We start from the raw sequence: 26,911 nt of genomic DNA, 5'->3' as shown, positions 1-26,911 counted from the left end.
TAAATCATAAGCTAAGCTTATGTTACCTACATTAATTTCAAATATAATTTTATCCTCTAATTCGATCAAAATAGTAAAACCTAAATTCTTTTTTTGTTTGGTATTGAAACTGGATCTCTATTATTTTAAGCAGATTCTTATTTCCCCCGTTGTACTCATACGGAATAAAATGACAGCAAATCTGAAAATCCACCTTTGCAGCTTCTTTATTATTCCACCGGGACAAAAATCAGCCAAGGACGTTCAAATCCATCGTCCTTCGTTAAGCGCGACTCCATCCTTTTGCTTGGATGAAAACGAGAAATCTCATTCTCTATCGTTTCGTAACAAGGACGTACCTACTAACAACAAGTGTCTGTATTTACTCCTAGAGCTTTCTCCAACAACGGATGAACTAGGGTAGGGGAAAAACATTCACACAAACTGCATACGTAAGCGAAAGAGTGGTCCAAGGAAAAAAGCGTCAAATTCCGACGACATGAAACGAAAATCGCACCAATAAAAGCCTCCTGGCCTGGCCGCGGCATATCAGACGGAATTTTCCTACTACATTTCTATATCTATTTTTTTTCTCTGCTCCGCACCATGCTGGATCGTCGTGCTACCCGGCCAAGGTTCTCTAGTTGCCAAAGCTCGTCGGAGAACCTGTTGCGCTTTTATTTTACTACACCAGGCACGAGCTACAGCATCAATGGCTACACGGCTGGCTTCCTCTGTCTACAACACATTGCAATAAAACCTTCCCGGGGGAGGAGGATGATGAAAGCCATCGTTGGCCACAAGCGGAACGTTTTTCCTGCTTGTCTTTTTTTCCTATATCAACATTTTTCAAGTGTCACACTACACAGCCTATCATAAGGCGGAAACTCACCCTTACACCGACTACTGCGCGCAGCCCTTTCGCTCGACCCTGAAAGTATGCAACCGTATTCCCGTAAGATGGCGCTACACCATAACACCAACACTTCGGTATAGGCAGACAAAAACTCCTGGAAGGCTGCAGAGACGCACAACAAGCAGCGTTGCTAATTTAGGCTTCAGCTATTAATTCACGTAAATTTCTTCGAAAGCACAACAACACCCAACAACACTGCCGTCAAATCAATCACCTCAACGCTGAACACCGTCGCGCCAAGTAGCTTTTGTAGCGTAGGAAAATTTTCGCGCCTTTTTCCGAAGCACACTGGAAAGGCAAAACCGACTTTTCACTTTTACTTTCGCTAGCTTTCCAAAACACGAGCGTTCCAAATCGCAGTCCGATTGCGACTGATGGCTGGCTGGCTGCCACGAAACTCTCGAGGTTCGTTCGAATTCTACTGATAAGAAGGACCTTGATTGCTGCCGACTGGATGGTATTTGTTCTGGGCAACGTGCGGGTGGGCTTATCGAGAACAGTGTTGCGGTTTCATTTCAGTTCTCGAAAAACCTGAAAATATGGTAAGAATAGTTTGTTCTTGTGTTGTTTTCTGGATATCGATATTTTTGACAAGTTTATTATCGTTCTTTTTGCTATTGTGTTTGTGTAAGATGTCTAGAACTAGGTCAAGCAAATAGAAATTCGCATGCAGTATTTTTGCAGCATTTTTTACTTTTCGACAGAAAAATTAGCGCTTTTCGAAAAGATTTGTAACCGTTTATGATAAAAATTCGATCCGGAACCAAAAAAAAATCAACAAAGCTACTGGTTCATAGATGAGGCATGCTCAGTTTGGTGAAACGAAACTCGTAAACTTATCCATTGCAAAACTCTCTCAAAGACTTAGAAAAAAGTTTTAAGAATGAACATTCTAATGAAACAAAATTTGATACTGTTGTGCAGCACTTGGGCAGTGGAAAGGAGCGACTTGTTACTTCTACGGTGGTAGAACTTGGAATATTTGATTTCTTTTTTTTTCAGGGGAATACTTTATTTCACTTTACCTAACTGTCTTTTATACAAAAACCCTCTCCATGGTTACTTTACTTATTATTTATCAATTATGTGTATGTTCTCATTTGTCTCATCGATTGCTTCGATTGGACAAATTTCAACACTCCTCCTCAACATACACATTCGCAGTCTTTTAACTGTCTACGTCGGTTTCTTCTGAAGATGGGGCTACTTCTCTTCAACGCACGCACCGGAACACGCTCTCGCCCCTGTAACTCGATGATCTTCCATGGCATCAGTTCGACGACCTTCCTGGGATCTTGCACGAAGACCTCCAATGGCTTCCGGTCCGACGACCTCCCTATGGATCATAGTGCATGAAACCTTGAAAACACTGTCAAATTCATATTCTTTTACAGTGAAATTTATGGTTTCGGCTAAATTCACCATGAAAAAAGGGGGTTGTTAAGCAACTTAACAATGAAAAAATGAACTTTTTCTCATACATTTTAGATCACATTAACATGAAGTATATGGTTATTACAGCTTTCAGTATTTTTCGATGAAACTGTAAAATTTATCGTTTTGCATTGAATTTCTATGGTTTTTACGATGATGAACCACGATGAATTTCAATGTTTATTCATAATATGTAAAAGGTCTCATAACCGTGAAATTTCATGGTTGAAAATTGTTTTTATTTTTCTTCCAAAAAAAAAATCAAAAAATTAACTTCGGTATTTGTTTTTAAGAATATTTATTTTTTTAAATGGTTTTCTTCGGGCACTATGATATACTCATTTGAATATTTTTATAATTAGTCACATTTTGGTGGGTGGGCTCCTCTTGCGCAACCACGGCTTTGGCACACTTCCATCTGGTCCATCTCCTCCAGCCCCGGGATGATTTCGTCATTGCTCACAGAAATCCATCCACGCCTCTGATCATAGCTATCTGTTAGCTGATGGGAACAATTCGGTTGACCACGGCTTTCGGTCCGATGAATGCGTCACTGTATAATAGTCAAACTGACCCGAGTTGAAGAGGTGAAAGTTTCTTTACTGTCATTCCGGAAAGCGACCATACAGGTGAGCTCTTGGCTCCGATTGAACGTACATTTCCCTGTTTGGTTTAAATTGTTAAATTAAAATTTAGAAAGATTTATTTGGAAAGTGCAAAATGAGTCTCACCTCTGAGGTATGCTGATTGTTGCCATCTCCGCTATACAAATCTGCTGACACTTTCGCTGGTTGTTGGTTGCAATGCTGGAGATAAAATCCTCCCCCTCCTTGAGTTAGAACACCATCAAATCCGTTTTTATATTCGGTGGCTTCGGGCGACAAATGTCCGACGAAAAAAAACGTGTTTCGCGTCAAATTAATTCCTTACACGGAAAATTCTAAAGGAGTCAAACTAGGAAAAATTTGCCAATTTTCGTATGGTTTGGATTATAATTTTACCATGAAATTCACTGCAACCATAAAAATCACAATAAAATGGTTGTTTTACCATGTTTCTGACACATTCGGCAACTTTGAAATACAATGAAAAAACGATATATTTCACGGTTACTATTAAAACTATGGCGATTTCAAGATTTAAAGTGGTTGATAAAGATTTAGATATTAGGATGAAGTTTATCTTTAAATTTAAAATCATTGCTCGGTTATATTAAAACCACGGTCTTTGCTATTCGGGCAGTTCTTTGCACAGCAAACTAATTCGTGTAATTTCACGAAAACTGAACATCGTTATTGATCTAAAACTCTATCACGGCTTGTGAATTTACATCGGAAGACAGTGCACGAAAATCGAACGGCCTATTTCCGTGTAAAAATACACAGCGATGTACAATTTGAAATTTTTATTCGGAAATATTAAGTTTCACTAAATATTGAGATTTACGGGGCTATGCGTCTTATAAAAAATAAAGAACACCTTATAAATTTTTTTTTCAACCTATTTTTTTGCCATATTTCATTTCACAATTTGTAAGTATCAGACAAAGAGAATTCTAAAAGTTTGTCTACTACTCTAGAGTCATTGTATACTTTAAGGCGCAATTTTCTAGTTTTTGAATAAATACAGTGTTTTAGTCCTTTTTAACACCTAATTACTAGATAAACATTAGATATTGGATTATTGTAGTATGTAATAAATAGCGTTTTTTACAACATTCAAAGGGGGTCTAAATTAGACTTACCGGCTCGCTCTTAATCTCGGGGGCTCCTACGCTCTTTGGATGCTGGGGTTGGAGTTTTGTTGAGCTGGTGGCGTTTGGGGAGCGGCGATTTGGCCACTTCGATTCGGACTACGGTCCTAACACCCGCGGGTAGTTTTCTTTTAGGGTTCGATTTATGAGCCCTGGTCACTTTAGGGTTAGAGACGAATCTTTTACGGGAATATTAGCAATTTAGTCGTCCACGTGCACCTTTTTTTTGGTACGGATCTCAATATAACACCAGAGACCCTACAAGGTCCGTTCTTTTTCTCTTCGGATCTCCGAAAGCACTGGAGACCGTTTTACAACCTGTAAGGTCCTTTTCGCACTTCGCTTTTCCGGCGGACAACTTTGGGTTTAGGACCGACGAATCTTAGTCTTTTTTCGACCGTTTTAGCTTAGACTGACACGACTGCACCGAACGACGGCTACCAAGCAAGAGACCGTACCGACGCTTGCTGTGCTCCCTTGTACTTCCGGAGTTTTCCCTCTCTGCCGTTCGCACACTCCCAGGGGAACGCAAACTCTCCCCGGTTACACCATTGCGCGCACCCGATAGTGGTTCTCAACCTTTGTTCGCCGCCCCTTATTTTCCCCCAGCCCTACACTAAGCTCTTATGACTTTATTTAAAATTAATGGGACATGATATGTTACAAGTAATTTCATGATTACAAATGATCACGATCCATTCAGAAGACAAATATGCCTTTTTGGACTCTATGGATCAATTATACCCATAACATACATTTTAAAACTTGTTCTTAAAAAAATTGAGAGGTTCCTTTTGCTTTGAAAATATGGCATTATAAAGTTCATATTATACTCTAACGATTGACATGTTGGAATAAATATTTTACCTATTATTTTTTCACGTGAGAATCATTTTGAAGTGATAAAAAAAAGATCTTCAAATCACATTTTGTTAAATTTTTCAAACAAAGTTCAAAAACTCGAAAAGTAGAACTTATAAAACTTGTTGAGATAACAGCATTATTGTTTTGATCTATTTGGCATATTTCCAATCCAATGTCCCCAGGGATCAAGTATCCTCATTCTCCCCTACTATTTGGGTCCTTCACCCTGCTGTATAGATCTCCCACTGTTAGGTTCCGTCTGGTGGCGATCTTGACATTGGGGTAGGATGAAATTAAAAATTTTAGAATGAAAAAAAAATCAAATAAAAAAACAAAATTACAAATATTACAAAAAAGACAAAAATGGCAAAAACATACTATAAAAAAAATGAACATGACAGAAATGATAAAAATGAATTACAATTACAAAAATTATATAAATCAAAATACAAACACTGCGTGAATTTTGACTCAAGGAAACAAACGTATATAATAACCCTTTTAAATCATCTCATGTCAGAAATAAGATTTAGAATTCAAAATGGCAACAGTATCTGCTCGGCATATCCTGTTGAATCGGATCCGGTCTTCGGCTCAGCTCGGCCAAACAGTATGACTGAAATGCGACGACTAGTTGCTTCGTCCATTTACTATGGATACGCACGCACGACGCAACGGGACATTGATGGTCTCCACGGTAGCAGACATTCAATGCAGCATCAGCTGGGCCGCCAGGGCCATACCACGAGATCGGAGAAGGGTAGCCGCCGCTCCTGGCTGATTGAAAGAAAAAAGAAAAACACAAACTCGTCCGGGGGCTTGGCAGTCTGGATAAGGAAAATTGTAAAGATACAAGGATAAAGTTGTTTCTATCCGAAGTTTGAAATTTGGCGAAGCTTTTATATCATTCATAACGTCGAAGAAAAATTCAAAACCCTCAATCCGTCCCATTTTTTTTGAAAATTTGAAAATTTCGAACAATTTATTGGCAATTAATTTACTAGCTTAATCATTCACTACAGTTCCGTTTTGCCAGAGATAAAATTTTATCTTTCATCACTATCACTCGAGCCGCGCGAGCGTACTGATAACAGATGCATGATAGTCACATCATCTAGATCATCAGCTTGATATTTCCATCCAACATTTTGCTCGAGTTTCGCTAAAAGTTCGCAAACCAAACCATGTACAATGGCATTGTTTCGGTCAACAACCTGGATTCGCCCGAGCTGCACGGGTTCATACGGCAGGCCCTGGCCAATCGACGATATCGCATTTTGAGCGCCACCCGGCAGGTCGATTGTGGAACCTTCCACAACCTCGTGATCACGTTCGATGATGACGAGACGCAGGAGCAGTATCAGGTAAAAACCTGGAACCGGCCGTGGCTGCCGGATCCTCAGGAGGCTCTCGGGATTAGCTTTGGCAAAAGGAAAGTGCCCAAAAAACGTGTTTTGGCGCGCGTTGGAGGTGTAATTCGTTCCAAAAAGGAGAGGATGTTGGCCAAATGTTTGGACATACGCGACAATCTCATCGGTAGAAAATGTTACTCACCCGCAAGTGTTTTCATATGAAGGGTTGCGAAGGAATTGAAGAAAACTTTTACATATGTAACAAATTACTTGAATATGTTAGTAAATTTTTGATTTGGCTTAGATTAATATAGAAAATATATTATTCCATTTTAGTCAAATTGGTAAAAAGACGAGAGTCAAAATTTACAAAATGTGTTAAGAATAAATGATTAAACAAACATCTAAAAATATTGGGATAGTAAAAAATGACTTGAATGTTGAAATTCCTCATTACGATAAATAAAAAATTTCTGTAAATTCTGTGTTTTTTATGAGAACTTTCCCATTTTTAGGAAACGTATACGCTATCTTCTACTTTGTGAAATGATCAAGCTACCGTTCAGTAACGGGAGATGAGCAATCATTATCAACATTCTGACCCTCTTCCTTAATACTTTTAAATCGTATCAACCAACATTATATTTATTCTTAAAGATAGCAATAAATATATAAGGTACAACGGGGTTACTGGAGATGCTGGGTAAGTGGATGCGATGGCTATTAAAACAATACTTTGCATTATTTTATCAAACTTCTAATGCAGAATGTTAAATTTGAATTTGTTAAATTCTAAATTGTAATCTATTCAATTACTATAAAAAAGATACAATTACATACAGATACAAATGAATAACTGCGATGTCGAGTTGATGTGCATCTTTTTCAATTGCAAATTTCTCATAAACTAGCTTTATACAGACCTGATGGACACAATTTTTTTCTTTCAATTTCCTTTTCGTCATTTAATACAATTTAGTTATATTTACCTAGCATTCGGATCATGCAAAGTTGCGAAAAGTACTTGTTTGTTCTGGAATAAGTAGGTATATATTTTGGATGAATTCTGATCTGTTACGTTGCAACATATTTAAATTGCACACGATAATCTTTGAAAGATTTGATTTGATTTTGATTTGATGGTTTATTTATTCATAAGTTTGCTATTTACATTATTTCTTTAATACTCCACTGGTCAAGCCGCTTAAGGAGTACCTACTTATACCTAAACTAATCTAAATTTTCTATCAAAACTAAAGTAACAAAAAGAATTATAATACAGATGTCTTTTTTTTAAATAAAAGTAAAATTGAAATTAAAATATAAAGATGTTATAAGATTTTAGAAGTGTTAATAAGAAATTAGGTTGCAGAAGATGTTCTTTTATAAGCTTTTTCAGTTGAACGTTATTATTAAAAGTTCCACATTTGTCCTCAAAATAATTGAAAAATTTAACGCCACTGAAGGCAAGAGAACGTTCACCAATAGAAGAGATAACGGTAGGGCGATCGAGCATGTTTCTATTCCTTGTAAGATACTGGTGGTTAGAACGATTAAATGTAATATTGCAATGAATAGTTCTATTTAGACTTTGAAAAATGAAGCTGCAAATCTGGACTATGTACAAACCTCTGACTGGAATGATGTTGTTGCTACTATTGTAAAGATCAACTGTGTGGCTACGGATAGGAAGATTGTATATTAAGCGAAGAATTCTGTTTTGGGTGATCTGTAATTTATTTATCTGACTACTGCTTGCATTTCCCCAAGTTGAAACCAAGTATGTAAGTATTGAGTGAAAAAGTGAATGATAAATCATAAGTAGTACATTTAGTGGCAATCTTCGTCTTATTTTACAAACAATTCCGTTTATTTTGTTCAGCTTTTTTAAAAGATTGTTAATATGCTGGTTCCAATGTAATTCCCATCAAGAATAATTCCGAGGTAGTTACACTCAGTGACAACTTTTATACTGGGATATGTGGATTTGGTTACTGGTAAGGGATTTGATAATGAACGATTACTAGATTTGAAGTTTAAAATGTTTGATTTTCCAGGTTCAAAATTAGTTTATTAATACGGAAATAATCACTCAATAGAACAAGATCATTGCATAAGTTATTATCATTGGTTGTATGACTATCACTGTGGTAAAAAGTGGAGGAATCGTCAGCAAATAGTCTTAGTGTTCCTTTCAAAGGTAAGAGGTCCATATCATTCAAGTAAATAATAAAAAATAGTGGTCCTAAAACCGAGCCTTGTGGGACACCGACATCGATAGGTAGAGTAGAACTTTGGTAGTTACTCATGTTGACATATTGAGATCGGTCAGTTAGATAACTTGCTTGCTTGCTTATGCTTATGATACATACACAGCCAGATCTTGTCAGCATCCCGGTGAGTAGCAAAAATACATTTACTACTCATTTTGACACGGCCGGGCCCACTGTGCAGTATTGGACGCAAAGACAACTGGAACACAAGGGAGGAAGAAACGTGGACAACAGTACCATACGTTCCCGTGTTTATTTAATGTTTATTCGTTGGAAGCATAGACGCTAAGATATTTTTATGCTTCTTGATGTTGGACCTTGCCATGCTTCCTTCAATGGTTGGAAATGAGGTTTTTATACATAGAAATCCAAAAGTTATCAGTACTATTATTAAGGAAAAATTTCCCTAATAATTTTACAATCCTTTGAATTCTTTGTACCATCATCCCGGGTCATCGACCATGGTTATAGCGCCAATACTCGCTCTTGAAAAGAGTTTAAAGAGAAAAAATATGATTAATAGGGCACTGAAACCTTTAAAATATTTTCCTTGTTTAAAGATTTCAATGCCAAAAATTATAAATAAAATAATATGGATGAATATAAAAGTTCTTACCTGATGATATTTATTCATTGTTCATATAAAAATCAAAATATTTTTTTTCTTAACTTGGTATTTCTCTATGAAGGAAGGAGCAGTTGATGACTTTTGAATTTTCATATTCTATTTGGTCCTGCAAGGTCCAAGTTGTTGAAAACATTCAATGGGCATAAATGTATAATAGGACAAGAATGTACCATTCAATAACCCAGATTTAGCCAAAGGCTTTTTATGCATTACAAACAACAAATAGCGAATAACTCATACGGTCGCATCGCAGCAAAGCAAGCTATGATAACCACGGGGAAAAATATTTAATTAACAGCGTTACACAGCGCATGTAAGAAAATGCGCTTCTATGTTCTTATCAAATTCAATATCAACTCATTTCAACGATTGAAAAATATACCAAATCACTTTTCACGAATCAACTCTCTGAAACTTTGTTGTTTGGGGACATAGAAAGACATTAAAAACAAGAATAAAAAGGAACGAACTCACCAATTTGAAAGGTTTAAACGGCATCAGCAAATAACTGGAACACATTTCCACCTTCGTTTCCTAGGCTCGAACGAAATCAAATAAAGACATTTTTTCCACTTCATGATCCTTTTCTGTCCGCACTTAATTTTATTTTTAAGACACTTTGATTTCAACAAATTTCCGGTACACAATTTCAACACAGAGTCTATTCACAGTTGAACTCCCTCGCGCACCTCAAACATACTAATTTTATTATATTGCTTGAAATGAAGATTTATTATCTTTAACACGAAATTTTCGATGAAACTTTCACAACCGAAACAAAAAGCCACATTTTCTTCATCAGGTACTTCAATTAGACGAAAAACTTTTCGGATAAAACGGACTTCATTACAATAAGAAATTATTTTGAAAATTTTTAACTTTCCCCGAAAATTTCAGCGCAAAAAAATTCAACGAGCGAGAAAAACACGACCGCACTCAATCAAGGATTGCTTAGATCTCCTGAGATCGGTCAGTTAGATAACTTTTAAATAAACTCAACGATGTTCCACGAATGCCAGCCAAATCCAATTTTTTTAAAAGAATATCTCTGTCGACTGTATCAAACGCTTTTGATAAATCTAGAAAAAGACCTAACACATTTTCTTTTTTATCGAGACTTAGCTGTATGCTATTCGTTAATTCAATCAAAGCGTTAGTAGTAGAGGATTTCTCCCTGAAACCATATTGCATTGAATAAAAAAAAGAATTGTTATTCAAAAAGGAAGACAATCGTTTAGATAATATTTTTTCAAAAATTGTGTTGATTGTAGAAAGAACTGATATCGGCCTGTAATTGTTACAATGGGATGGATTACCTAATTTGTAGATTGGTGTAACTTTAGATGTTTTGAAAGTTCTAGGGTAAACACCACTTTGCATACAAAGGTTAAAAATGTCACTTAAAATTGGACTGATTACATCAACTATAGCTTTAAGAAGAAATACGCTAATATTATCTTGGCCAGCGCTTGTGTTATTAGAAAAAGAATTAATGAGACAAGTTATTTCCATTTCATCGGTAGGAACTAGGAATAAAGTTCTATTACTGAAAGCTATAGTATTGTATTTATTAATAGAATCGGTACTATTTGAAGAATGTTTAGAAGCCATGATCTGTCCAATAGATGAAAAATACTTATTGAATTCGTTGCAGATTAATTGTTTGCTAGTAACTACGGAGTTAGAATGTAATGCTTGAACTTTATTTACTGGAATGCTACTGACAACACGACCTAAGACTTCGTTAATGTTGTTCCACGTTTCTTTTGAGCTTTTAGAGTTGGAAAATTTGTTTGTATAGTAAAATTGCTTCAAATGTTGTGAGTAACTTGTAATCCTATTATTTAAATCATTTATCTTCGCATCTAAAATAACAACTGACTTCCCATGTCTTACGTATTTCTTTCTTTTATTTCTTAAATTTTTATACCAATTGATAAGTTTGAGTAATTCATCCGACATCCACGGAGGCTGGTGAAAAGCGCATTGTTAGAAGTTGATTCATTCTTTGAAAGTCAGTTCTGTACTTAAATTTTTCTTTTTGCTGTCGATAAGGTGAATAAGGAAAATGAGTGTATACGAAATTGTGATCACTGTTTGGATTAAATATAGTGTCGTTTATAATAGGAAATTTTTCATAAAAATTAAAACAAACATGATCAAGTAGAGCTTGACTTGTAGGACGAGTAATGTGGATATTAGATATAAGAAAGCCATAACCCATTAAAATATTATGGGAGAGTGGGGAATCATGGGCCACTTTTTTTTGTTGTTCCATAACTTCTTTATTATAAAAGATAAAATGAAAATAAAAAATGGTAATGTTTTCTACATTTTCAAGGTATCATAAGGTATTTTTTTTTAATTTTTAATAAGTTATTTTTCCCAATATTTTTTGGATTTTGAAAAATGGTGGGGAATCGTGGGCCACCAAATCCAAATTGACCAAATAACAAGCAAAGTTTATGAGTTGACCCAAAACTGTGATTTCCTAATTCATTTCGTTATTTTAAAGCAATTTCAGATGATGAAATAAAAAAAGAGAGCTGTGTATGATCGCATAGATTCCAAAACCTGGTTCGCGAATGTTTTTGCAAAATTTCTTATATAGGATGGACAAAATATTTTTCATAACTCTTCATTTGTCATAAGAAAATTTTACAGATAAGAAAAACGTATTTTAAGTTCTCAATTAGTATAAAACATAAAAATATAGGTGAGTCAAAATGTGTGGCCCACGATTCCCCACAAGTTATGATTTGCAAATTGGTTGCGTTTGTGTGACTTATTGATGTTTCATCAAAAATTCCTTTTCCACGTGAAAGAGCATGACAAAACTAAGATCATAAGCGTATGAGCATATTTTTGTTATGCACTTTAGGTTCCCCATCGATGAAATTAGCGGGTGTTTTTTTAATTATGTAAGTAAATTTTTCTAACTTTTTTTAACCTTGATAAATTAAAGAAGCATATGATGCGTATTTCAGTCAACAACATATAGGAATATGTATGCTCACGCAAAGCGACGACGATGACAGTTGGTTTGAGATTTTTATATCAACACACATCTGAGATATTAAAAGTGGCCCACATTTCCCCATGGCCCACGATACCCCACTCTCCCCTATAATAATCATTCAATTTTTCAGATGGATTAAGAATATCAATGTTAAGGTCACCCAGGATAAGATGAGGAGTATTGTTTAAACGGTCCAGATTGTTTTCTAAATGTTGCAGAAATTTGTTGAATGTATAATCGTTTGGCGGTCTATAGTAAGAGGAGATTAACAATGGTAACGTACTATTTAAATTGATTTTGATTTGAATAAAGTGAAAACTAGATATATCGCAAACATACTCATTGCAATCAATTAAGGTACACCGGGGTAAGTGGGGACGGTTTTTCGTATAGTTCAACTTTAAAAAATCATTAAAAAATCAGCAGTTGATCAATTTTGATAAAATTGCATTCAATGTGATGCAGAACATGTTGTTTATAAATGCTGCAGAGATGAGCTTGATAAACGAAAAGCGAAAAAAGTTATCACGTGAAGTGTTAAGCGGGCCATAGACTACACAAATTGGCCTGTACAAATTCGATGATTCCGCGTCGATTGTTTGATCTATGCTCGCCCACACACTATACAAACATATTTCACGCGAACACAAATGATTGCTGGCGAAAACAACAACAGCAACAAAAAAAACCATCTCCACCCCGGCTGGGAGAATGTTTTGTACAAAATATTTCGATCCCGACCGATTCTACTCCAACCGTTTGGGCGCTCATTCAAGCAGTGCCATACACTATGCAAATCGTGCTCACAGCGACAAAACTTCATCGAATTTCATCGCATTTGTACAAATGTTGTGTAGTCTGTGGCCCGCTTAAAGCGTCAATATCTGATTTAAGGTTGTCAAAACGATCAATATTAGACACACTACGTGCATTAATTTGTAGTATCGATAAGAAGTTATCTTTATCTTTGTTAATGTTATGTAAGTAGTCATCAACACTTCCAAAATATTTATTGTTATTCAATAACAAGGAGAAATCAAAATCATGGAATGAATTGAAAAACTGCTCAAAATTGGACATAACCTAACTCTAGTGATTAACAAAACAATATAACAATAATGTAAAAACAATGTTAAAAAAGAAAAAAAGAAAAACTCACTACTCTCCTTTATCGTCGCTGGCTTGACCGTTATTTCCTATTTTCTTCTGAGTTACAAGCAGATGCCTTAATTTATAGTATCATGCTCTTTTTTTTCAAAATTGCAGACTGTTCGAGCAGTAAATTAACGTATTCAACCAAGAAAACTCAAATTTGTTGAAAATTTCCAGAAAAATCAAAGAGAAAATCTACCATCCCCACTAATCCCATGCATAAAGCGGGGTAAGTGAAGACACCAGTTTATAACAATTTACATGATAACTTTGATAACTTTGCATCTATCAAGCTCATCCCTTCAGCATTTTTAAACAACATGTTCTTCATTACATTGAACGTAATGTTATCAAGATTAATCCGATGATTTTTTGATGATTTTTTTAAATTGTACGAAAACCATCCCACTAATCCCGGTGTACCTTAGATCTTTTCATCTAGGAGGCTGAACCTTGCTGATTTCGTCTAGTCTGTCTCTAGGCGTTCGGAACGACTTCTTCACCTAAATATGTCTCGAGCGATTTAGTAAATGGCAGACACCAAAAGTTTTCGTTAAGAATCATGCGAATTTAAGCTGGTTTATCCGTGTATGTCTTGTGTTTCACGAAATTTCAAACTCTGTGATTTTATTAATTTCGATTGGCTCATATGCAACTAATATTTTCAATATGAATGCAACTCCGACTATCGTTTAATTTTTTTTGACTAAATATTTAATAAACCTAAAACGTTCACATGAAGGTGAACATATGTCATCATAGATCAGTGCAACATTTGACTTAAGTTAAGTGGAGTTGTTTCTTCTCACATGAAGTACTGGGCATCGGTATGATTGTTTTCTAGTTCAAGGAATAGCTTAGCATCATAATAAAAAATTCTTTGAACTGTAGATTGTAGCTGTAAGCTGAATCATCGCCAGACGAATAAATCTGCATGCGTAGGTAGGTACGCATCCAATCAACTATGTTCTTTTGAGACGTTCCCTACTTTGACTGTTTTGTCCATTCGCTTTGAACGGTCAAAGCAAGCGCGGTTTTTTTTGACAAATATTCGACCGACGATCTCTTTATTTTGTTTTCAATCTACGGGATATCGCTACCGAAAACGCGAAAATTTATCATTTGAGACAGTTCCATAATTGTCGTTGTTTTTTCTTCTAAATAGTGATCTCGATCTTTCATCCTGATGTATTCGACCCGAAGCTGAATGATTCCATCGCCAGTCAGTGAGGCCACGATTGAAGCGTCCACATCGGCTGTTGCAATAGTAGCAACAACATCGACAAAAGCTTGCTCCCTTCCTGAACGCATCTGCAATTTCTTGATTCCGTGCTCTAACCTGTTGGGAGAAGGTTTCGTTTATCTGGGAACCGGTGCCTTTGGAGCGATGGCCGTGCTACAGCGGTGCGGACTTGGCGATATCATCAAGTACGTTGGCCTGACGACGGCCGCCGCCGCAACTTTGGGTATCCTGCTGAGCAACACCGCCTCGGAACGGCGGAAACGAAACTTTTCGCGACGTTCCGTTGTGTTCATCACCGGTTGCGATTCTGGACTAGGGTAAGTACCGGAAATAGCGTAACGTCATTGAATTGAGTTTACATATTTAATATTTCCGGAACTGGTCCAATAATTGTTGAGAAAGCTTTGCCGTCGAGACTTTTTTTTAACAAAACGAATGAAGTCCGCATTAAAGTGCAGCACTCTGGAACGAATTTTTAACCGTTCAAAACAAAACAGCTCTATCTTTTTCGAGTTTTTTAAATTGTATTCTAAAGAAATTGTGGATTATCGTTATCATTCCATGATAGCACATTTTTCATTTTCCATTCGTTCCCTTTTAGTTGAGCCGCCCAATCAATTTTTATTGCACTTTGTGAACCTACAGCACCGGGTTCGCCTCTTTAGCTCAGTAGGCAGAGCGCTGGTCTTGTAAACCAGCGGTCGTGAGTTCGATTCTCACAGGAGGCAATAGCTTTTTTGCGCATTCTTAACTTCAGTTTTATCTTTGCGTTAGCTTCAACATCGCTCAGCTTTGTCACAGATTGGGCTTGGTTGTTTTCGCGGCCTGTCTGGATCCGGAATCCGAGGGTGCCCACATGCTCCAGGAATTGGATGGCGGCAAAACCGGTCGTTTGACAGTGATTCCATTGAACATCACATTAGAGGAGAACGTGCTGGTCGCGCATCAAACGCTGAAGGAGTACTTCAAACTCAATCCAAGTCATGGTTGGTAGTTTCGTGTCACATTCTCAACTGTTGTTTTATGTTATTAACTTACTCAAATTCGATAAATTTAATTTTAAATATTTTTTCCAGAACTATTTGCTTTCGTCAACAATGCCGGTGTTATGTGTTTCGGAGAGTTTGAGTGGCTGTTGGACAAACATATCGATCAGCAGCTGGGGGTGAACCTACTTGGTACGATGAAATTGACCAAAACCTTTCTACCGTTACTACGTGCCCACAAAAGTCGACTAATTAATGTCACCAGCCACTGTTCGCTACAAGCATTGCCCGGCTTGTCCGTGTACGCGGCATCCAAAGCTGCTTTGCGATTCTGGACCGACGCCTTGCGTATGGAAATGTCGCCTTACGGCGTTCAAGTGGTCAACTACATCCCCGGTTCCATGGTGATGGAGAGCAACATTTGTGCAAACCAGCAAATTTATTCGGAGCAAATGCGAGCTGCCTTCACACAGGAACAGCTCGAATTCTACGGTAGCTATTTTGACGAGTACAATGCCTATCTGAAGTTCATTTCCGGAAACAAACCAGTAGCGAGTTTCGCTGGTAACCATCCAGTGATGCGCACTTTTGCCGATGCCTTGTTAGATCTGAACGCGAAAGCTATGTATAAGTGTGAACCTTGGCGGTACCAGTGGTATCATTTTCTGTTCCGCGTGACGCCGACATGCATCTGCGATTGGTTGGTGCGACGTTTCGTTTCGATGCCGATGTACAAATCACCGGAAGAGCGTAAAGCCATCGGATTGGGCTATAGTTTGTGAAAGTAAGTGTTATAACAACTTGCTATTTATAGAAAGTTAGGTACGATACGGTCTAAATTTACAATGACTTGCTAGCTACAAATAACGCCGTTATTCCCCAAAGTATGGATGCCGGTTTCACTTTGTTGAATGCAATAAATTTATCAATTAACTGATTGCGATGTAATCACTTCGTAAACATTTCGAATCATCTAGTCGAAAATAAAATCAAATTTTATCCACGTTTCTTGAATTATCCTACCAAGGATCAACGAATGATCTTCTGAAAAAAACCTAACTTAGGTAGTGTTTCAATTTTAAAGATTAAATTCAGCATCGACGCAAAAAGGGTTTGACCTATCCCATTCCAATTCTTTTGGTTGAATTATTACACCCAAATTATTTCACAGCGTTTTTGCCTAAACATTTCAATTTCATGAATTTAATGCAACATTGATTTGGAATAATTTGGAAAAAAGGACCCCAATCACTTTAAGGACGTTGTCATCAGTGAGTTTTTTTTTATCACAACATGATTTCAAACAACTTATGTGATCTCTGCAGATTCCGCACTATAAATGCTAGGTAGAGATGCTAGAAACTGTCGATCTCCTGAAAATGTTAAAACAACGCATATGTTCATGCATTAACACAGAAATCGGCACTGAGTGCAGAACTCCATAAATCCGGAAACAACTCAATGGGATACCAGTTGTTTTACAGTCCTTTAAGTTACACCGATGAATCAGGTGTGGCGCAAGCCCCTTTCTTTTGGGATGTATGACGACGAATTTCCTGGTTGGTTAAAATTACTGTTTGATGTAGCTTGAAGGTTAATCAGACGAATTAACAGCTGGCTTTTATTCCGCTTCCTGCAGGATTCCATTTTCCAGCCCAGGCGTGAAACGCATGAGTATATCAATACTTCCAGCTCTCTGCAACCTTTTTAAACAGGTTAAATCCTTCAACAGTTATGCTGCACTGTACAGTTGACTAGAGCAAATGATGTTAATACTTCTGCCATCTACAAGTTTTAACGTGTTAAATGAATTGCTTTCTTGACGATGATGTTTTCTACCGGTAGAACAAGGTAAAACAATCGTAAACTGCTTACTTCTTCTTGACATTGTGTCGCCGTTGTCACAATAATATGATTGTGCTAAAAGCTTTTTGCAACCAGGAATTTTTTGAAAAGGATCAAGCCTTATGTTACTTTTAGTTTGGTTTCATGAAATTACGAAAACATTGAAAAAATAACTGGGTAAAAACCAGTACCTCGGTTTGAAAACTTACACACGTTGTATGCACTATCCTTATTGTAACCCATACGGCTTTAAAAAAAATATTTCAGAAAAAAGAATTGAATATGGAAAAAAATAAACTTTTGGATTAATGCCCTTCTATGGTTCTAGCTCGATCTGTTCATTGCAATATCGTATTTTCCAAATAGTATCTTCATGAAAAATACATGCATGTCCTTATATAATAGGCACATGAATGACAAATTCATAAGGATACCGCCAAACAGAAGCTTAAATAAGGCTTGATAATCCTTTCTATTTTTGTTGCATTCCGTTTCTTCGCATTGACAGTGTATGCATGTAAACTATTGCCTTAGTCTCATCCTATGTGGAGTCAGGTTTGGCACTTGCAAGTGTGCAAACAGACGTTTGGAGCTGCTAAATATATAGACTCCTACGTTGCCTGTATTGGAACTTCAATTCGAACGGAGACAACTCATCGTTGTGCTTGTAGCGCGAAACAATCCGAATCAATACTTCCGTACAAAACCGCCGTAATATTTCCCATGCAGCATTCCTTAACACGTTCTCCAAAAAACGGTGACTTATTTGTAGATGGTATTGAAGCGTATAAAACATAGCATCAGCCTTCTATAGTTATGACCACGACGATCGGTTAACTCGAGAAGTACTTTCAAGTTAATTTTTCACCTTCTAGACTGTTATCCTAAGATTCAAATCCTCAGCTGCTTCCAGAAGTTTAAATTCCAATTTTTCGTTACTTAACAAGGGTTTTAACCATCGCAGTCATTCGTCCTTTTCATAATTATCTTACATATTGCTGTTTTTATAAGCTCTTTCCAACACTGTTTAAAACAATTTTATCGTTAGCCAGATTTTAAGCTGTCTCCAAATTGTGTTCCGTGCTACTGGATTGCATTTCAGTTGCGTGTTCTCTGCATTCTCCAATAATAGGTAACACGGTGAGCGGGTCGTTACAGGTGACACAGGTTTTCATCTCTTTTGTGAAAAACTCAGCATGCGTAATCACTGTGTGAACAATCCTCAGTCTGGTTAATGCTCGTTGCTCCAATTGGTTTTTCCTGCCATTCCAGGCTATCGTACTGCTCTTGATTACGCGAAGCTTTTATAGGTCAAAATTGATTCTGCATACTTGCCCGAAGGCGATTCCATTCTGAATCAAATGTCCCCTTAAACAGAACTTCATTGTGTAATTCGAGGAATCATATCCTTTGTCCCCATATTCGTGAATTAGTCCAGAAGATATTTTCATCCACCTCCTCCTGTCGCAAAAACATTGGCTGCATATAATATTCCAACTAATTTATCCACCTACTTCCTTACTCTTCTTTGTAATTGATTCGATGCCATTGAATGAAGTTGAGCTTTCCGTTCCTCAAGTCGTCTTAGTGCCTCCTCTCTGTTTGATGTTATAAGGATCAGAGGTTTAATTAAATATTTCCAGAAAATGTCTACATATCCTATCCCAGAAAAATACCAGCTTCGAGCTGCCCAAAACAATGCCTTCGTAAGTAAGCGCATTTTCCGTGTTAACTGCTTACAAACTTCGTGGCCTATTGAAAGCAATTGGTTATACTGCAGCGTTCAATGTCAATGATTTCCACAAGTTAACAGGATACTAGAAAATTTTGTTGTTCAAATTGAACCAACAAAACAACGCGTTCCCTTCCTAAAGATTTCGAAAGATAGCTCCTGCAAATATGTCGCCTTCAGCTGCATGTGTGCTTTGGTTGTTCCAATTAAACGCTGCTTCTCGTTGTTTTTCATGATCAAATTGTGTAAGCATTCCTTTGACGTTGACTCCTATTGTTCATTTTTATTTAACTTGAAATAAACAGGATTCCTACCGTTCGATGACATTTGTTTCGACCGCTTAAGTTGTGTGAACACGTAACACATAATTTGAAATTATTTGAACAAAAGAAGCTTTGTTGACTAGTTCTGTGCCAAAGCTGTTCAACATTCCATTAGCCATTCTGAAATCGAACTGTTCCATTTTTCCAACATTTCCTCAACCGCAAGTACAATCCATTTTAATGAAATTTCTGTAGCTCTTTCATGCTGGATCTCTCACGCTGATTTGCGATTGTCCAAATGTATCCATTCTGTAATCTTTGGACAAGCCTCTAGAGAAGTTTTTATTGGAAAAAAAGTTCCATAATGCAATAGTTTTTGGTTCATCGTCATCGTCATTGTCGAAAAGGAAATCTGGTTCAGCATGAGAAAATGACGTGATTATTTGCGAATCAACATCAAAACCAAAAATTCAATAATTCGCTGATTCAAGATCGACTGTCATTAACGCTTGTTGTTGTTCAACATGTGCTCCACAATGCTGCTCTTCCTCCATTTCTGTTTTTAGTTCGTATGTTTTCTCGATGACTTTAGAGATGCAATAAAGTAAAACAGCCTGACCAATGATATTAATTCTTACTTTTCTGCTAATTTTGAATCGAAAAAATCCTTGGAAGTATCCAACGTTGATGTCATATTCCTAACTGCTATGAAAGTGTTATTCTTTCACTGTACTCATCCGCCGAAAGATTGTCTGCAACAATATTTCGCTGATCCTAATCGATTGTGTTCGGGAATCATCCTTCTGACTGGTTCCATTCGTCTTTTTATATGAATAACTTTCTGCATAAAATCAGAAAACACCTCCTACGAGTTGTCTTGAACACCACCAACAACTTCCAGAGCAATAGATCCTCTCTTTCTCTCTCTCGAGCAAGGAATGTTTAACTATAAGGAACTTTAAGTCGAGGAACTATTGCGCCGTGCATATCACAGATAAATTGTTTCAGGTACTATTGTTTCAAGGTTTTCACCATCAAATTCAGCGACCGTCGTTCACTTCTGCTTGCTGCAAGCTCAGTTCTTCTTCCTCGAAAAAAATCCAAACGTTATCCGCGATCCGCCAGAACGATGACGTGCTGCTGCACTCTGGTACACAAATACTCACACACACACGTATAATCCCGGAACAGGTTCCAAGTTGATGTTGATTATTGATTTGGTAGGGTACTTTATTATGCCTTGATATCGCTCTACTAAGTTTATGCAATTACACTCTATTCTGATTCTGTGTTTGGTTGTTGTTCTAGTTTGCAATGCTGCTTCTGCTGCTGATGGCCTTTTACTGGATATTATGTATTCCTTTTTTAGTGGTAGACCATCCGTCCTTTAGAGTAATATTGGTTGATATTAAATTTATATTAAACAAACAATTGAAATATTTTTATAGTTGATCGATGTTGTGTTGATCGTGCTCCCTAGAATGCGCATGCTAAACGTGTGCCTTAGAGATTCCCTCTTATCTTCGAGCGAAATCTGTTCAGTCAAATCGATCCTGAAGAATAAAACATCTGCTGTAGTGACGTTTTTAGATGCAGAGTGCTGCAGCTTGTTCCATGATAAAATAAGTTCAAACATTCGGAAATCGATTAACCACAACTGTAAATAAAGTACAATATAATTTATTTGTCATGTTACATTTTTGGAATAACTTGAAACTCACCTCTTACTCGCTAGCTTCCCGCTTGTTCCGCGAGTTACCAGAGTTGGCGCCGGGCTTTCGATCTTTGCCACCGGTATCTTTCGCGTCATCTACTACATCGTCATCTTCCTGATCTTCCTTACTGTTCTCATGCAGCAATACGTACTCTCGGGAGCTGAAGCCAAACTTAAGCACATCCTTTTCCAACAATTCGATGTACTTCTTGGTGTCCACCTTCTTGTTGTTGACGAACGTCCCGTTAGCAGACTCCAAATCAATTATGTATGGTCGTACACGCTTACCAGCTGTTCCATCCTCCCGTTCGTACGGCACCAGACGATACTGCAGGGCAGCATGCTGTTTCGAGCAGGAAGGATGATCGATAGGAAGATCGCATACCTTGCGATCTCGGCCGATAAGGTAGCAGCTTTGTCGATGAATATACAGCGTAGGTAAAGCTTGTTCGCCTTTGAACGGATACAGACGCCAACGACGTTTGGGTTTGCGGGATTCCGGTGGTTCGGCATACTTAATTACCACCCCGTTTACCTTGTTGGTTTCCTCCGTCAATTTACCGGAAAGGGCAAAGTTTGGTTTTTCCTTATCAAGTGTTTCTTTTTTGTCCGACATAGAACCGTCGCTACTTCCTTCGCGAAAACCTTTAAAATACACTAACGTTAGCTTATTCTACGAAACTCCAACTTTACACGGCTCTATCAAATCCTACCGGATTCCTGTTTAGGTTGTTTTCGCTTAGCGGCGCCCCACTCGTAGTCGGCTTCATCTTCTTTTTCCTCTTTCCGAGGAAATTTTCGTTGTCGCTGGGGCATCGGTGCCGGTGCTGGAGGACTTCGACTACGACTGTGGCTTCGCGAACGGCGTTCCATCTTTACCGGCGGCGGCGAACTGATCCTATCCCGGGCTGAACCACCGACAGGTCTTCCCATTCGCCCCGAGCCGTTACGTTCCCGGGATCTTGATCTCGCCGGGGGTGGTGGCGAGGGTGGCGGAGATCGCCGTCCCCATCCGGGTGGTGGCTTCCTCTGGTGATCCATATCTCCTCCACGATCTCCAAAACTATCTCGATCGCCATGGAACCCTCCACGCCGTCCACCGCCACGGGCTCCTCCACGGCCGAAGGAACCACGACGAGGTGCTTGTTGGAAACGGCCACCTCTGTCACCGTTACCTCGGTGCGGTGGGCCTCCGGATCCATCGAAACGGTCCCGAAAACCACCACCACCATATTCGTTACCGCCTCGGAAATCTTGCATCGGACTACGATCTCGTCCGCCACGATGCGGCGGACCGCCACCAATGGGGGACGAATTTCTTCGCCTAGGACCACCACGATCGTCGAACTCGTTCCGATTCGGGGGTCGATCGCGGATGTTTCTGGTGGAGGAAAATAAAAGAACGGATTTTTTTAATTAAGCTGGACCAAATCAATAATCTACATCCATACCGATATCTGCTAAATACATTTCGTTTGTGATTCGTGAAATGATATTTCCAACTGTTTTTAAGATAATTCGTTATTTGAGAATGCATATTCAACTATTCCTTTCTACCACGATCTCAATCGATAACTATACAATGGAAAGGTAGACTCGTTGCAGATCTTTTATTTAAAAAAAGGTTACTTACAACAGCTGTTTCAATAAGTTCTTCAACTTCTACTGGAAAAGTGCTGTTTAAACAATGTAAGTGATCATCTTTATATTCTAACGGCGTGTTCGTAAATTGATTTTTTCTATCGAAATGATTTTTTCTATCGATGCTGGCGTTCGTAAATTAAACAAACTGTATGCAAAAGCATTGGAAGGTGATTTGACATCTACCAAAAAAATCGATGCACCACCCAAACAAATCAGTTTACGAACGCGCCGTAAATGATTAAGATTTAGCAATAGTCTTTGTTAGAAAACGAGTTTCAAAAATTCATATAAGTTTTGTTCGTTTGGGTAAATTATGTTGGGTAATATTGTTAAAAATTCCACCCAAATGATAGATCCCGCAGTTGGTCTAAAATTTTCCTTAATTCTGGTATTCTCGCCTTATTCTTCTAAGGACTTTTCTCGGCGTTTGAGGTCATAGTATACAGTAGAGTTTACTAATCTTTCCCCAAAAACCATTTTTATTTAAAGAAAAAGCTAATGAGGGACCGGAAAATGCGGGACATGGAATTGAAAATCAAACTCGAGGAATTTTGGTAACGCGGGTCGACTGTAAATTTTGATACATACCTTTCACCTCGACCACCGAAATCGTCGAACCGTTCTCCCCGCATCTGATGTGGCTGCCTTCGATCGTTGTTGCCAAAATCGCGCCGATCATCATTGCCGAATCTTCGTCGACCTGGCGAAGAAGGTTTACGAAAATCGTCCCCTCGCCCTCCGCCATGACGATCATCTTCGTATCGATCGCCCCCGCCACCCCATCTTCTTTCCTGTGGTGGGGGTGGTGGTGGTGAGTGATGTCGGTCTTCAAAACGACCTCCACCATGCCGGCCACGATCGAAATCACGCGATGGAGGAGAATTTCTCTGCGGTGGCGGTGGTGACCTGGGTGCCTTCTGTCGGTGGTAGTCGTCATTGTAACCTCCGCCGCTGCCACCACCCCGTGAGTTTTGTCGATAATTACCCCCGCTGGATAGTTCCCGTGGCGAGTGGGACCTCTTTCGGCGGTAGTCTCCATCTCGTCCACCACCACCATTATTGGCCGGACTGTCCCATTTGGAAGTTGGGTGCTTTTGATCCCGGCTACGATTTCGGTCCCTATTAACTGGCGAACGATCGCGGTCGTCCCTGTTGAAGGATAAATAAAATAAAGGTGAAAATTTATGTTCAATATTCTTATCAATCAGAAGTACGTTAAAAATTGAGCGTTTATGCGTTTCATTAGTTAGTGTATTCAATTATATTCTTCAAGTTTTATCATTCAAACTTTGATACTTATACGATTGTTTTGATAGAAGTTACTCAATTGATTAAGTTTGCTGCAAAAAATGATAGCACTTAAAGTTACAAAAAAAAACTGTTCTAACCGGGACGAACTTATCCAATCTACATGTGTCGATATAAATGTTGATAATCGATAATGGAAATATCCTACCTGTTAGCTGCCCGCCCCCTGCCACCGGATGATTCCCTTCGCGACGACACATACTCGCTAGACGATGCCCGTCGTCTCCGATCTGGGACGACTTCTTCAATAACCTCCTCCATCTCCTCGTCCTCTTCCTCGTGCACCTCAGTCCTCTTTCCACCTTCATCTTCCGAATCCGCTCCTCGTTTGTGTTTCTTGTGCTTTTTGGCCTTCTTTTGTTTCTTATGCTTTTTGTGTTTTTTCTTCGATGCAGCATGGGCAGCTTTAGCTTTCACAACAGCTTCCTCGTCATCACTCGACGGGTCAGTTCCAGATTCCAGATCGGTACCAGTACTGGCACCGCGTCCCTTTGCCAACGAACTTGTTCCAGAAGATTTTTTATGCTTCCGGCTGGCCTTTTTCTTCTTAGCCTTTCGTTTGACATCTTCAGAGCTGGTGCTTTCACTAGAATCGGAGGCTTCCGAAGAGCTGGAACTGCTGCTGGACTCATACTTTTTCTTTGATTTTCCCATTATGAGGCGAGATAATGGTCGCTAAACAAAAAAAAAATGGATGAAAAGCTAGGTTAGCACAAAACTAACTCACCAGAAACTTAATTTTTCCCCGAATACAGCTTACCTTCTACTAAATTTTAGCTGTAGTTTCGAGAAACACAGGAAATGTTTGTGATGCTTAAGTAGAAACGACTCCAGACAGATTTTTTACACCAATATCCAAGAATTTATTCCTGTTCGTAAAATTTGATACGCCTCGGCGTAAAAATTCTTTTTCGTTTCGTTTTCCGCGCGTCCCTGGTGCGTCTTTTAACTGTCAGAATCGCATAATGCCAATCCCAGTGAAAAAGCAACATGTCTTTTGTACACTATAATAAATCGTTTCATACATTCAACGTAGTTTCGTTTAAACGTTGGTTAAAATCGGTTTCAACTGCAGTTTCCATGGTTTCTGTCAATTGACCAGTTAACTGGTATAGATATTCAACAAGCCAATGTTTTGGTCGAAACCTGTCGAAACTAGTCAGATCGTTGTTCAATGGAGCAAGTTGAAACTAATCGGAACCAATCCAGCTCGGCAGCAGGATTAGTTTCGACCTTCACGCTAACTTTTGGCTACCCCTTAACGAATACTTTCGACCCGTTATTCAATAAGACTGGGAGAACTCCTTTTTAAGGATAAAGCCACTGTACCCTTTAAGGGGTACTCAGCTTGATAACGCTTGTAGCGGGTCAAAATTACCCCTTATTTCAAACGCTCGTACCGGATGAAAATTACCCTTTATTTAAGATATTTTCGTATGGTTATAATTTCAGGGGCTGCTCAAGGGAAATATGTTTGCTGGGAAATTAATCACTTCAAAATATGTTCCATTTGGTTTATTAAAATTACAAATAATCATAAATGTATTCAGTAGTTTTTATTTACCATCCAACGCGATTCCGACTTCAAAAATTGGCTTACATATTCGTCGCCTGCATCTGGAACTGTGCAGTTCTGAAAAATAACATGAAAGATTAAAATTTCAGTGGAATTATTTCACAAAGAATTCAAAATAAATTTACAATAAAATACTTACAATGTTTTTCATCAATGTCAATTTTCCGGATAAATAATAACGCTTTCGTCGCGCTCATCCGGAACGGTGCAGTTCTGAAATAATAAAATGAAAGAGTCGTAATTTCAGAAAGGAAACAATATAAATTTTCAATCAAACACTTACAATATTTCTCATCGCTGGCAATTTACCGGACAAATAGTACACACCCATTTGGCGCAACACCTTATAGTGTAGTTTTGATCCGTTATCGGAAAAGACTGGGTTAACTCCTTTTTCATGTAAAGCCCCTTTACCCTTTATAAGGTACTTAGGCTGTACGTCAAGTCGTCGGGTCAAATTTACACATTATTTCAAACGCTTGCGCTCGGTGGGGATGTGAGCCGATTTTTGTAGTGAGAAAGATCGCATATGCAAGGAATACTTAATAAAAACCCGAATAGCAAGAACCATGGTATTAAGATAACTGAACAATGATTTTCAATTTAACAATCAATTTCATCGTAGTTTCTAAATATCTTTCAACTGCATTTTATTATGAAATCACCATAATTTTCAAAGTCACAAAATACTTCATAGTTGCCGAAAATGACAGAAGTACGGTATCACAATCATTTTCTTGTGATTATTATTGTTACAGTGTACTTCATGGTAAAATGTAAATCCAAACGTATACTTTAACTTTTGCTATTTCTACACATTTACAATTAACCGTGTCGAAGCTAATTCACGCGCGCCTTTTTTTGCGAAAGTTTTCTCTTGTGTGGGTTAATTTTTTATCGGAACTCCGGGAAAATTAGGATTTTTTTGCGGATATGACAAATCGGAACGTGATGGGCCCATCTGGGATGGTGATAGTAAGTATTTTTATAGCATATTTATATCGACTAATAATCTGATAAAATCCCATTCTTTCTAGAAGCTGACATGTAATTCCGCAGTTCCAAATTCCGACGAGAGCAGCTTTATTGGAATTAAACTGATGGATGCCGGGAGTCGCTACGGGATGGGAGTGCGAGTGCGAGTCCCTGGCCTGCCGTGATGAACGAGTGATTAAGTGTGTGAATAAGTGTTAAGCCTAGTCCACACTAGGAGACGATTCGTCTCGAGAC

The 26,911-nt window shown here is 38.2% G+C and overlaps 3 protein-coding genes and 1 non-coding gene across 7 annotated transcripts in view; 2 read left to right on the top strand and 2 right to left on the bottom strand.

Annotated features, from left to right (window-relative positions):
- Positions 1-1,254, bottom strand: part of LOC129739724 (ras-related protein Rab-27A) — a 75,466-nt gene extending 74,212 nt beyond the window's left edge. Inside the window, exon 1 of one of the 2 annotated variants that reach the window (XM_055731229.1) lies at positions 872-1,254. The gene's annotated coding sequence lies outside the window, so the exon portion shown is untranslated. The remainder of the gene's footprint in view (positions 1-871) is intronic. The other variant, XM_055731231.1, reaches the window with a different exon arrangement.
- Positions 1,255-13,130: 11,876 nt separating this feature from the next.
- Positions 13,131-16,536, top strand: LOC129750526 (D-beta-hydroxybutyrate dehydrogenase, mitochondrial). 3 transcript variants are annotated; one of them, XM_055745485.1, is made up of 5 exons: positions 14,181-14,197; positions 14,262-14,312; positions 14,536-14,930; positions 15,388-15,599; positions 15,690-16,536. In XM_055745485.1, exons 3-5 carry the CDS (start codon positions 14,578-14,580, stop codon positions 16,379-16,381), a joined length of 1,257 nt encoding a protein of 418 aa, XP_055601460.1. In that variant the 5' UTR covers positions 14,181-14,197; positions 14,262-14,312; positions 14,536-14,577; the 3' UTR covers positions 16,382-16,536. The 3 variants fall into 3 exon arrangements, with proteins under 3 accessions (XP_055601465.1, XP_055601472.1, XP_055601460.1); XM_055745490.1 differs by lacking the exons at positions 14,181-14,197; positions 14,262-14,312 and adding an exon at positions 13,131-13,198; XM_055745497.1 differs by lacking the exons at positions 14,181-14,197; positions 14,262-14,312 and adding an exon at positions 13,585-13,599.
- Trnat-ugu (transfer RNA threonine (anticodon UGU)) lies at positions 15,269-15,341 on the top strand. The gene has a single exon. It is a non-coding gene; the product is annotated as a tRNA-Thr (tRNA).
- Positions 16,537-20,638: 4,102 nt separating the features above from the next.
- LOC129750514 (serine/arginine repetitive matrix protein 1) lies at positions 20,639-25,290 on the bottom strand. The gene is made up of 6 exons (XM_055745478.1): positions 24,866-25,290; positions 24,254-24,780; positions 23,386-23,946; positions 21,867-22,534; positions 21,161-21,798; positions 20,639-21,096 (listed from the first exon to the last, which is right to left on the bottom strand). Exons 2-5 carry the CDS (start codon positions 24,757-24,759, stop codon positions 21,164-21,166), a joined length of 2,370 nt encoding a protein of 789 aa, XP_055601453.1. The 5' UTR covers positions 24,760-24,780; positions 24,866-25,290; the 3' UTR covers positions 20,639-21,096; positions 21,161-21,163.
- Positions 25,291-26,911: the final 1,621 nt, after the last annotated feature.

The sequence above is a fragment of the Uranotaenia lowii genome, chromosome 1 (genome assembly GCF_029784155.1).
Source record: "Uranotaenia lowii strain MFRU-FL chromosome 1, ASM2978415v1, whole genome shotgun sequence".
Classification (NCBI taxonomy): Eukaryota; Metazoa; Arthropoda; class Insecta; order Diptera; family Culicidae; genus Uranotaenia; species Uranotaenia lowii.
This window is presented reverse-complemented; position numbering and strand designations above follow the sequence as displayed.

What these genes read in the sequence shown, in the direction of transcription:
- LOC129750526 (XM_055745490.1), top strand. Translation starts at nt 14,578, where the DNA reads ATGATTCCATCGCCAGTCAGTGAGGCCACGATTGAAGCGTCCACATCG. An exon ending in GGTTGCGATTCTGGACTAGG is followed by an intron (nt 14,931 to 15,387) that starts GTAAGTACCGGA and finishes TCTTTGCGTTAG; the next exon opens with CTTCAACATCGCTCAGCTTT. An exon ending in CAAACTCAATCCAAGTCATG is followed by an intron (nt 15,600 to 15,689) that starts GTTGGTAGTTTC and finishes TATTTTTTCCAG; the next exon opens with AACTATTTGCTTTCGTCAAC.
- LOC129750514 (XM_055745478.1), bottom strand. Translation starts at nt 24,759, where the DNA reads ATGGGAAAATCAAAGAAAAAGTATGAGTCCAGCAGCAGTTCCAGCTCT. An exon ending in AGGGGGCGGGCAGCTAACAG is followed by an intron (nt 23,947 to 24,253) that starts GTAGGATATTTC and finishes ATCCTTCAACAG; the next exon opens with GGACGACCGCGATCGTTCGC. An exon ending in ACAACCTAAACAGGAATCCG is followed by an intron (nt 21,799 to 21,866) that starts GTAGGATTTGAT and finishes TGTATTTTAAAG; the next exon opens with GTTTTCGCGAAGGAAGTAGC.